We start from the raw sequence: 13170 nt of genomic DNA, 5'->3' as shown, positions 1-13170 counted from the left end.
ATAAAAAAAACGTATAATGATGCAAAATTACTAGGAAGAAAAGAAAAAAAATGCCGTAAAAATAATAAAAGAATAACGATGAGAAGGAAACACGCAAAGAAGAAAGAGGGAGAAGAATGTGAAGAAGAAAGAGGATGAGAAGAAGAAAGAGGAAAAATGCGAAAAAAAGCAAAAAGTATTTCATGTAATTAGAGCCTATATTCACGTTCTATTAATAAAATTAAATTTTGGTAAATTTAAACAAACTTAGTTAAATTTAGTTATAAAAAAGACTTAAATTTTATTATTGATTACCATCATTATCTTTCTTAATTGAATTTAGTTAATCCCTGATCAATCTGAATTATCAAATAATCAGAATCAAATATTCATTATGGAGATATAAAATTTTTTTCAATAAGTATATAATTACAAATTTAGTGAAATTAAATTGAAGACTTTGAACCTACAACATATTAATCCTATACACATTTTCCCAATCACTCCCCTGTCCTAAGGGAACACAAATTTGAACTAACACTATAGACAGAGGGACACCCAAGACACACCCACAACTAATGAAATTAAATTGACAAGTTCAAAGGCCAGTTTCAAAGGGAACACCAGTGCCAGGAATCCAGGATCCACCATCCAAGAAATTAGCAACAGTAAATTTCAAAGCCTCAGAAGGGTTGGTAATAACATGAAAGCCAGGCCATTTAACCCTGCCTGCAGTGTTAGCACCAGCTCCAATATTCATATACTCTCCATAATACAATGTATTCAAGGCAAAGCTTCCCGCCCATGGCATCCACCCTGCCGCTTCAATCAAACCGTCCAGGCTACTCTTCACCACCACCGTTCTTGAGTACTTCTGCCACGGCCGCCCGAGGAAGCACTTCACAGATCCCTGAACTGGCTTCAGATCTGAAGCCGCCATGATACGGCAGTTGTGGATGACAATGCCGGTGTTCTCGTTGGGATCGGTTCTCCCTTGTGCTGTGACTGCGTTCTGTTGCTTACTCATTGGTTTTCTCAAGAAGATGTTGCAGTTTTGGAAGAGGGCGACGGCGTCACCGAAGATGAAATCTATGGTGCCGTAGATGTCGCAGTCGCGGTAGAATTGGCGTTGGGAAAGGACGTATAAGGTGTCTTGGTAGCCTCTGAAGCTACAGCGGTAGAAGACGGAGTGATCGGAGCTGGAAAGAAGTGCCACCGCTTGGTGCTTCTGTGGCCCAGCACTGTTCTCAATTGTTAAGTCCCTAGCGATGAACCCATCACTCGACACCGCTGAATCAAAGGAACCCAGTCAAACCACAAACTAACGCTACTTCAATGCATCAACTTACTCTAAATTACTCTTAACCGAAGAAGCTAGTAATGTTTAATAAACTTCACCTATGATAAAATTATTGAAAACTCACGTAAAAATGTTTTTTTTTTTTTTTTACAAAGTTAGATAGTTAAAATAGTTAGATAATTTAACATATTTGATTAAATTATTAATTTTATATATAATTTTTATCATAAAATTTTTATTAAAATTATAAATTTAATAATAATTAATATTTTAATATTTAATTAATATAAAATAATTATATATATTTAAATCAATTATATATTTATATTATAATTAGCCATGTAATCATTCTTAAAAAATAAATACAACTAATAATTATTATAAAAAATATTTTACACTATCAATTATTTTTCAACTTGAATAATCTATATATTTCTTACTTTATATATAAAAGAAAGAAGTTTGTAAGCCTATTGTGATAAGTTATAGCGGCTTTCAATTCTCAAAGGAAATTAACATTATTTATTAAAAATAATAATAATTTAGTACAATAACTAATAATATATATATATATATATATATATAATAAGTATAGAAAACTAAAATTTTTAAATAATTAATATTAATTAATTTTTTATTATAATTTTTTTTAATTTTTATTATTTAAAAAAAAATTAAAATTTAAAAGTTAAAAATAATCGGAAAAAAGGTGTGAACTCTATAACAATTAATGAAATAAATCAATAATAAGAAAATGATATTGATATATATAAGGTACTTACTAAAAGTAGCTGAACCAACAGTGGTGGAGCCGTCTTCATAATTCTTGCTACCTGTAATAATGGTAACTCCGATACCATCCCCAAACATCATCAAATTCTTTATACCTCCCTTTATCTTCACACTCTCTCGGTAAACGCCAGCTTTCACGTACACAACCACTCGACCATTCTTACTCACCCTACCGGCCGCCGCCACGCCCTCCGAAACACTCTTGTAATTCCCACTCCCGTCCTGTGCCACCACAATGTCCGCCTTCGGTGCCGCCGTTCCCGGCAAAGCCTGAAGAAGCCTCCTGTCGGAAGGAGATAGCCACTCTGGGAAGCCATTAAAAGAAAGCAATTTTCGACCGCCGCGAGCAACCGGGTGTTTTGGTAACGAAGTGAAGGACGTTAATGTATTGGTAATGGCCAAAGAGTTGCTGAGCAAGTTGGATAAGTTGGTTGAAATGGATGGAAAGTAGTTTAGGTAGTGAGATGAAAGGTTAGAATCAAGAAAACCGTTTTGGCATGTTTGTTGATTGGCAATAGAAGCACTTTGCCATGTTAACCTGTCGTTTAAATTGTTTGAGCTCATTGAACGGTTGAGCTGATAGATTGTATTCTCATAGAGTTCCAAACAATCTTCCCATGCGGACTTGGCTCTCTTGTCTTTGAAATCGTTGGATTCCATGGTTGATGAGACAAGTTTGTGTGCTACTATTGCTTGGTCCATGGTGACCTTAAGGGCCATGTCATGGAAGGAATAATAAGAAGAGGAAATTGAATAATTGGTAGTGCCAATAATGTAATGGTTACATAGAGTGGGATATGGAGTTTGATTGCATGATAACTTATTATCAGTGCCATGCACAATAATGAAAAGAGGATAAAAGGATAAAATAATGTATGCAATGACCAAGTTGCCCCCCATTATGAAAATGAAATGACCAATAATAAGGCAACCTAGATAGGTAGCAATGAGAGAATTATATTCTTAGCTTGTATATATTTGGATTATTGTTGAATGCTGATGAATGAAAAGTGCCAGTGAAGATGTGCTATTTATAGGCCAGAAAGGTATGGATAATTCTTATTTGTGAGTGATACAATACAGTTGAGGTATTAATGTGGGTTTTGTATTTTCTAAAGTTGCTGACTAATAACCTATTTAAGGGCAATGTGGTTTATGATCTATCTACGTGTCAATTAAAATATAAAAAAAGTATAGTAGTTCATCTGCAAAATAATAAAAATTAAATAAATCATGGTTTAATTTGGTTTTCCAAAACCTAATTGTCTGCTATAATTAAGGACCATTATTTGAAAATTTATTCTATATTCATATGATACTTTTATTTATAACTAAAATGTGACACTTATTTAAATATAAAAATATTATTTTATACACTAAAATCAGTTATTATATATTTATATATAAATATATATGTAATTAATTCGTTTATAATGTATATTTTATAGTAATAATTAATTTTAATATTAATTTTAATATATATCTAATATAGCTAATTTAAATTATAGTGACCACTGCACGTTTTATTTTTGAATATCAGAACAATTATTTTTAAATAGCATTTTTGTCTTACATATTAGAATGTATAGATTAAAAAAGTAGCTAGGTAATAAATATTTAGTTGAATTCATAATGGGAGGACTTTTTATTATTGCTTATCCATAGTAATGTCATATGCTAGGAGTTTAAACATTAATTATAAATATACAATTAATTAGTATTTATGAAAAGAAAATTAATTACAATCTAACTTAATTTTGACAGGTGCAAGCTAAGCTAATGCTAAACAAAAATAATTATATTTTAAATTTATTTTGAAGCGTACGTGCAGTGCAAGCTAGGCCACCAGAAAATATGTTATTGTATGTCGAGAATTTTCTTGAACGTCATATTTCAAAACAAAGTTGACGTGATGCATGCATTTATTAAGAATGATAATAGCCCATCCACAAAGATTAGTTTTCTATTTTATAGTTGTTATTATCACTTTTGGAGGATAGACAACAAACTTTAATGGGTATGCAAATCAGTTCTTTCGAGTTGGAGTCACTTTGGTTAATTGCAGTTAGAATCTCTTATAATTGGTAGCGTTCTTGAGTTGAATAATGATATGCCAAATTATATATAGCTCTTATCCGGCAAGATGAGATGAGTTCTAACCTCTTTGTTAGGGAAACGGAGAGACATTGTAACAAACGGATCCAGAAATGTTGGAAATTAAAGGAGAGTCGTACTAGAAAAAAATATTATATAATTAAATAAGCATTATTAAAACATGTAAAAATATAAAGAATTCAAAGGCTCCAAAGACTAACTCCCACCATATTTACATGGGTATGTTACTAATGTATATGTGTATGTGTATGTATGGATTTTCAAATCCTCTATTTTCTGGTAAAAATACACGATTCAAACCCAAGATCAATTGGTTAATATTCTTATGATTCTGCATATCGAAAATCAAAATAAGTATTTGGAGATATCGTCCTTAATTGTTTAAGGTTTAAAGAGAGTTTCTTTTAACTAAATTAAAAATAAGGTCAATCAAAAACTTTAACAATAAAAACAAGCTCTATTTTTTTTAATATAAGATCAATAAAAAATTTTAACAGTAAAAATAGGCTCTACTTTTTTTAGTGGTAGAGAGGTTTTAATAAAAACAGTAATTACAGTAATTCTCATTTATATGTTAAGCTTTTTTTGATTGTCTAATATTTTAATGTAAGAGTTATATCGTACTATCTTATAGTTTTGGTGAGGATAAAAAAATAGAGAGCAGAAATAAGAAATAACCCATTATGGGATTGGAGGAGTGTCATGGAGGACAGAAAAATCCTAAAAAAATGCTAATCTAAAAAATTGATAGAAAAAATACAGTAAACATTCAGATAGACTTTTGGGTCAAAGAATACGCTGCAAGTATGCCTATTGTTACCCAAAATAATGACAAAATTTTTTAATGGGTCTCAGACTAATTTTGCCTAACAAAACTTAAGACCAGGTAAAAATAGTAATTTTCAACCAAAAATTGCTAAAGCAATCCTCAATACTCCTATAAGTGAAGGCAAAGATAAACTAACCTGAATGTGGACTAACAACGGTAGATATTCTGTAGCGTCAGGATACCAAGTAGCCTTTCTCTTATACTATTCTCGAGCAAAATTCTTCCTTGATCGACGCAAGCAGAAAGAGATTTGGAGAATAAGCCAACCTAGAATTAAAAATTTTATTTAAAAGATGGTTCATGAAGACTTAACAGTCAACAAAAAGATGCACTCCGGAATTACTTCTTCTAACTTGATTTGTGCTCGTTGTCAAGCACAAAGAAACAGCGAGTCGCTATATTTTTTACTGTCCGAATTCAGCGGAAGCGACGGAAGCTCGCAGAGCTGGATTTTTTGATCCTGCACAACAAGTGAAAATATGAGAACGATGGTCAGAGTTAATACAAGCAATCAGGCATAGAAATTACAATTACTCAAATGAAATAGAGCTAGCAGCAAATTTATGCTGGCAAATTTGAAAAACAAGGAATGAATTGGTCTTCAATAAAAAATGAAAGACATCTTGAATGTGTGTTGAAGTGGTCTGTCAATTCATGCAAAAGAGAAGAAGAAGCTGAGTTTGGCATAGTGTTCTTCGTGAGAGAAAAGACAATAAAATTGTTTCTGTAAAAATAAAGAAGTTACTCTCCCAACTCGATATAATTCAATTACATTTGAATTTTGACTTTTGTTAGATTTTTTCAATTATGTCTTTGTATGTAGTTTTTAGTGGACCGTTTATTGCATTAATAACATATTATCTTTGATAAAAGAAAATGTTTGTATACTCTTTAATATGATTTTAGAGTGATCAAAGTGTATCTGAGAATCTTTGGAAAAAATATTTAAATATTTAAATCTTTTGTGATTTGAATTGTTTTTCAATTTAAAAAGACTTGAAAAAAAATATTTAAAGGTTTTAGATAATTGTATTTGAATTGAAAAAGGATAAGAAGTTTAAGATAAATATTATCTTGTATCATTAGTTGATATAGTGAAAATTAAATCTTAACTATGTTTGGGGATTGGCGATGTTGTTGATCTTCGTGTTACTTATGTCTGAGAGCAAAGACGATAAAGAGAGAATGAGAAGAAATAGATTTTTTAAAATAAATATTTTATTTAGAGTATAGATAATTTGAACATAATTTATTTTTTGTGTCCTGCTACTTATCCTATTTATAGTGTAAATAATTTAATTATGAATATATCTCGTCTATACTATAAACGAGATAAAGTACATACACTTCTGAAGATATCACGGGTACACGTATGTTAAGTAAACGAGATATGTTCAAGTGTGACCTATATAAGCAACTCGTTGACACCGTCCCTCATTTGTTATTTTCACTCCTTTTGGATTTTCTTCTCTATCTTAGAGCTTTGTCTTAAAATATTTGAGTTTGTTGGATACTATGATGTGCACAAATGCATGGTCAGATAATATCAACAAGCTGAATACGACATGGCATATTGTTGAAGCGATTGACTTTGAGATTAGTGTTGTTATTTTCTTCTTTTAATAAAGAAGCATCTAGTTAGGGTAGTTTGATTGATTTTATTGGTTTTAATGAACAATAAACTTCTTTGAGACATTAAGAAGTGGCTTACCAATATCCAAGATTCTGTCAAAGTGCAACACGGAAATTCTAAAGACATCCTGCTGCAAATTATATCCAATACACATGGTACTTTAATTTGCTTTATCAGACTCCACGACCCTATACTCGGCACTCCTCCGAATGTTATAACTTTTCACACCTAGTATGACAGTCTTCCTGCTCTTGAATCTATAACCAATGCAAAATTTTACACTGTCATCTATGATGTAATCATCTCCTCCTATATTGAAAAATAGAGTATTCTTATACATCGTGTCAAGATTCAACGTGTGATAGTGGCTAGCTACAGTAGCGACAACTCCATAATTGATTGTGGGACAGGCAAAAGATATCGAACTGATCCATCTACCGGGGGGTCTCAGGCACAAATTTCTCCTCATCCTCAGTAGAACTACTTTCATTGTTATCCGCGACATATTCTTCATCCGACTCATCAATATCCACGTCAATGTGTTCCACTAGACTAGCACAGTGCATAGGAGATAGTGTAAGAGTTGGGTAATTTTAGACAAAATTCGAATACCTAGAACCACTACCACCTATGTTACCAACCTTTGCAGAAAACTCCATCACTTGTTGGGCCATGATTCTCCCATGGACATCAAACATTAGGTGCACATGCTTATTACCGTCGAGTAAAAAAAAAAATAAAAAAATAAAATACTCTATTTTCTATCGGTGTTAATTAACAACCTATATCGAACTCTTCCAATTTTCTTTGTCCTATATTAGCATTTATGCTCGTCAAGATTAGGCTCTTTGACTCAGACAGAAAACTTAAATGATGAGTGTGCAAAATGATAGGATTATCACACTCAAATACAACTCTATCATAACTATTTTTTATGTGACAATTAGGATTATACTCATAAATATATATTCATCACTAGGCATTTTTACTAAACTTATTGAAAGAATGGAGAAAAGGAACTGATATGTTTGTGAGGAAAGCTAATACTTGCATCTCCTTATATAACCGATTTAAATTTATTGTACTATATTTTGTTTATAGTGTAAACGATTAAATTATGGTCATATCTCATTTATAGTGTGCTTGTCTTCTCTTTATACATATCTCGTTTATAGTGTAAACAAGATATGTTAAGCACGTAACTTTTTATGTATCACATGTTTTATGTGTTTAAAATCTATGTCTTATCTCATTTACACTATAAATGAGATATATTCATAATTAAATCGTTTATATTGTAAACGAGATAATATGATATAAAAAGATAAATTGTATCTAAATTACCTATATTTCTAAATAAAATATGTAAAATATTTATTTTGAAAAAATTAAAAGAAAGCAGCTGTGAGATATTTAATTTTTAGGATTTTGTTTATTATCAAAATATTCTTTTCATTTTAAAAAATAAAGTATTGATCCGTTCTACCCGAATGTGTCGATTCAATGGTACAGGTTGGGCTAATTTTTTATTTTGACGGTTTTAAATTCTTAATTTAATCCATCTCTTTCTTGTTTTTGTCATTATTATTTGTTAGGCACAACTTAACTATAACTCCCATCACTCATACAAATATATAAATGATAATTAAAAAATAATTGACTATTTAAATAGTAGTGAGTATTAATAAATATTAATAATAATAAAATAATATAAATAAAGACTACACTATTATAATAAATAAAAATAAATAATTTACTTTGACTCATTAAAAATATACTAATATTTATTAATATTTAAATAATTAATTATTTTTTAATTATCATATTATATGTTTATATCAATCATAAATAGGGATGGCAAGTGGACTAATTCATCTTATCCTATTCCGTCCCATTAAAAGTTCGTCTCGTGCTGTCTATTGAAGCTGTTCCAAAATTTTTACTTCACTTTGCCTAATAGAAGATTGACGGGTTGGCGAGCTAAGTTTGCCAATTCATTCTCTCTTTTTTGAAAGAAATTATTTTTTTTAAAGATAATAGTGGTATTTTAGTCAATAAAAAATTAAATAATATAATGTTCAAAAGTCAGGACAAGAAAAATAGAAGAGTAAAGTATTGTTTTTGTTCCCAACGTTTGGGGTAAATCCTCTTTGTGTCCATAACGTTTAAATCGTCCTATTTGTATCCCTAACGTTTGTAAAAGTGGTTCAATGTTATCCTGCCGTCAATTACACATCATGAATGCTTTAGTTTGAGTTTTAAAAATCTCTTCTTAAAGTTAGAATACAAATGTTTGGGATAAAATCGATGATCCACTCCGAAAAATAGCTCATCAAAAGTTGAAACTAATTCCTACAACATTTACATAATTCACTTTTCTAGGGACATAATTGAATCTAAACACAAATAGTGGGTATAATATTAAAATCGAACACATCAAAGTGAGACCTAATTGAGAATGAATACATCCAAATGATAATAATTGAAAAATATAATCTGATTTGTTAGTATAATTGATAGTAGGATAACATTGAATCACTTTTATAAACGTTAGGGATACAAATAGGACGATTTAAATGTTAGGGACACAAATAGGACTTATCCCAAATGTTAGGGAGAAAAACCATACTTTACTCAAAATAGAAAAAAGAGGATTCCAAAATATTCACGAATAGGTGAAATTGTAAAAAGAAAATAGCATAAAAAAGTAGATAAGGAAGAAATCTTAAGGCACTATGCATAAGGTGAAATTAATAGCTCCTAGTTCAACTTAAGCGATGTTGCTAATACTTTTTCCGGAGGCTCCTAAACATGCTCAAAGACTCGTTGACACCTCTCCTTCAAAATATTCTAAGCTATAATCAAAACCAGTCAAGCTCTTTGATGGCTTGTTTCTTGAAATCCAATTTGTAACAACGAATCCCTCCACCAATCAAAGAACAAGGAACATCTATGGTTTGGAATGAGGTAAGTCAAAGAACTCTTCTTCCACACTAGATTAACGTCTCCACAAAAAGATAGACAGTGTATGAGTGATTCTGGAGCTAACTTGCAGATGGGACAAGTTGTCGGAGTGGATGGAAACTGCTGGTGGATGAGAAGTAAAACAGGAAGCTTACCATGGAGGATTTTTCACGCAAAAAGCAAAATATTGTGAGGATTCTCATAGCTTCCATAAATGGCTTCAAACCGGCTATGTTGCATGAAATTCGGACAAAATTCAATGGAGATATGATAAAATTGGTAAACAATCATGTACCTTAATGCCACATCATATGTTTTTACTTAATTTATTACCCATTGAATTGTGTCTTCACCTTATCATGAGGTTATGAAGATGATTCATTGAGCAATTTTTAGAGCAAAAAGATTTGAAATTAATATTTGATTTCATTATTTATTTGAAAAAAATAGGTCTTTCACCTATAACAGATGGTAACTATCTGATAGTAGTGCCGCAAATGATAGAATAGTGAAGGGATAAGGAGGAGGAAGCTATGGTTTATTGAGGATTCAGATATCACCAGAACTTACTTTTCAACTAATGTCTTTCTTTATAACGCCTTCCTTCAAAAATACTTTGCCAACCACAAGAAGGTAAGGTTCCTACTTCTGCTGTAAGGATAGAATTAAATCTGAAGTATTTACCTTTAAGTATTCTAGAAAGAAAAGAGTTAGGTTGAGTCATGATTTTTCAACACTATTTATCTAAAAGAGCCAGGTTTTGAATCCTGAGATCTTTAAAACCAAGCCCGCCTTCTTTCTTAGGTCTAGTCATCTTATCCCAACTAATCCACACCATTCACCTTTCAGAACCTTGCTACCCTCACCATAACTGGGTTAGAATACTGTGAATTTCATTTAACAAGTTGTCCGAAAGTTTAAAACATGACCATATGTATATTGGTATGGCTTCACCAACTGCTCAGAATAATACCTGTCTTCCTCCATTAGATAACAAGCACATTTTCTATCCTTGTATCCTTTTGAGAACATTATTTTTGATTAAGTTGAAGGTGACTTTCTTAGAGCGGTTGACAAGGAAAGGTAGACCTAAATATTTATCATATGCAACTATGTGAGAAATATTCAACTGTCTGCTAGGGACGTTCTAATCAGCTCTGGAGTGTTATTACTGAAAAACATGGCCAATTTATTAAGATTAACTCTTTGTCCACTGAAACTCTCATAAGATCTCAATAATTTTAAAATAGAGGCAGAACTATTTTTCAAGGATTTACCGAATACAATCGAATCATCAGCGAATAGCAAATGATTTATAGTTGGACATCTTCTGTTTATCTGAATTTTTTGAATGAGACTGTTTTGCTCTACTTTGTGTAGCAAGAAGGAAAGTCCTTCTTCACATAATAAGAAAAAAGGAATAGAGGGTCGCTTTGACAGATGTCTCTATTTGGTTTAAAAAAATTATAGGGCTGACTTTCCACAACAACAGTATAAGAAATGGTTGTCAACAATTCACGAATTCAATCCATGAATCTCGATTCAAAACCCAACTTCTCCATAATAAACCATAGAAAATGCCACTCTACCCTATTGTAGGCTTTACTCATATCAAACTTAAGCGCCATTTCGTATTCCAAACCTCGCTTCTTTTGTTTAAGGTAGTGCATATATTCGTGTACTATAAGAATGTTATCAGAAATAAGTCTACTTTTCAAAAATGCACTTTAAATAGGGCTAATTATCTTGTTCATATATCCTTGGAGTCTGTGAATCAATACCTTCGAAATGATTTTGTAGACAATAGAGGACAAACTGATAGACCTTATCTGATTCATATCGCTCGCATCCAGAACCTTTGGCACTAGACAAATATTAGTGTAGTTAAAATTTTTTAAAATTATACCTCCAGCAAAGAAACTACTCACAGTCCAGAGCATGTCTTCTCCCACTATATCCCAGTAGAATTGGAAGAATTTAGCCGTTATACCGTCCTCTCCTGGTGTACTCTGGGGGTGGATACTAAAAATAGTTCTTTTTATCTCCTCTATAAAAATGGGTCTTTTGAGCCTACGGTTCATGTTAGCTGTAACTTTAGACTCGAAGTCTGTGAAAAAAAGCTCAAGATCCGCCTGATTAGAAGATGTGAAAATACTCTTGAACGAATTCTCAGCCACCTTAGTAATATCAGCATTGGTTGTTGTCACATCTCTATTATTTCTCCATATATCCCATATCTTATTTATTTTGGTTCTAGATTTGAATTTTCTATAGAAAAAGTTTGTATTTTGGTCTCCTTCCTTCAACCATTTAATTCTAAATTTGTCTTTTCAATAAAGTTTCTCATCCAAATATATTTTTCAAACCGTTGTTCAAACTCAAGTAATTTAGTGTCTCTCATGATACTTGATGCTTGCTTTTGTTCTAGAAGATGAGTAACTTCTATAATCTCTTTTTTAGAATTAGTAAAGTTGTTCTTTTACCAAAGAACCAATCGGTGTCTAACCAATTTAAGCTTCTAAAATAATTTAAATATTGATGAACCTTCTATATATGAGTTTCAAACCTCGCTAATGAAGTTATGAATTTTTTCTTCACCACATCAGCGGGATTAAAACTTGAATCTCCTCTTTGATCTCTCCGGTTGGTAGTTAGTGTCAAAAAAGAGGGGGCATAATCAGAACCTGTCTCTAATAGTTTAAAGACCATGGAATGATAATATAATTGGGACCAAAATTCATCAACAAGCACTCTATCAAGCCTTTTCTGAATTAGTTCACTTTTTCTGCATCTGATACTCCAAATAACACTAAAATCTTTATAATTATAAATATCTAATAAACATAATTATTAACTAAATTTTTTTAAACAAAATAATAAAACTAACATTATCCAAAACATATAATTAAACATGGTTCAAGTCTCTAATCAATTAAATATAGTCCAAATTATAACTTAAAGTAAAACGAGCTAACATTTCAAATATAAACACAAAAATAATATTCTAAATTAAATTATCATCTTAAAATTAAAAGTCTGTCGAATAAATTCGTTCTGTTCTGTCGAAATTCGCCAAAATTTATGAATTAAACCGTATAAATTTAGCGAATTTTTTTATTATATCAATCTCAAATTTATAACCCCACTAACCTTTTTTTTTAGCGAATTAAACAAATATCCAACAAATTATGACCCATTTATCACCCCTAATTATAAACAAATTTCATGTTTAAAAAGTCAGGTCTGTACTTATTTCTGTGAGAAGTTACATTTCTAGTTTCATAATAATCTTATTTAGAGACAAAACAAATTGTTTATCGGTACAAAAAATGTTATCGTGGACGATGTTCAAGTAATAGTTTAACGTTAACTGGAATCATGGGTATGGTTACCGACGAAAAATGCTTTAATTATTTGATAATGCCAAGCTGTAGGGTTGTTAGTAAGTCGTATAAGACATCTGAGTCTCAAGCTGGTCCCAACAAGAATTGTTCCTTTTTCGACACACTCAAATATGTGATTTCCAGGTGTCAGTTCATTGGCCTCTCGTTTCCTTTG

General features: G+C 31.2%; 1 protein-coding gene across 1 annotated transcript; it reads right to left on the bottom strand.

The window, feature by feature from the left end:
- Positions 1-343: 343 nt before the first annotated feature.
- On the bottom strand, positions 344-3072 carry LOC112789419 (pectinesterase). The gene is made up of 2 exons (XM_025831302.3): positions 2062-3072; positions 344-1269 (listed from the first exon to the last, which is right to left on the bottom strand). Exons 1-2 carry the CDS (start codon positions 2969-2971, stop codon positions 578-580), a joined length of 1602 nt encoding a protein of 533 aa, XP_025687087.1. The 5' UTR covers positions 2972-3072; the 3' UTR covers positions 344-577.
- Between the last annotated feature and the right edge of the window lie 10098 nt (positions 3073-13170).

This window comes from Arachis hypogaea, chromosome 1 (assembly GCF_003086295.3).
Source record: "Arachis hypogaea cultivar Tifrunner chromosome 1, arahy.Tifrunner.gnm2.J5K5, whole genome shotgun sequence".
NCBI classification, from domain to species: Eukaryota; Viridiplantae; Streptophyta; class Magnoliopsida; order Fabales; family Fabaceae; genus Arachis; species Arachis hypogaea.
The sequence above is the reverse complement of the archived record's forward strand: the minus strand, read 5'-3'. Positions and strand labels throughout refer to the sequence as shown.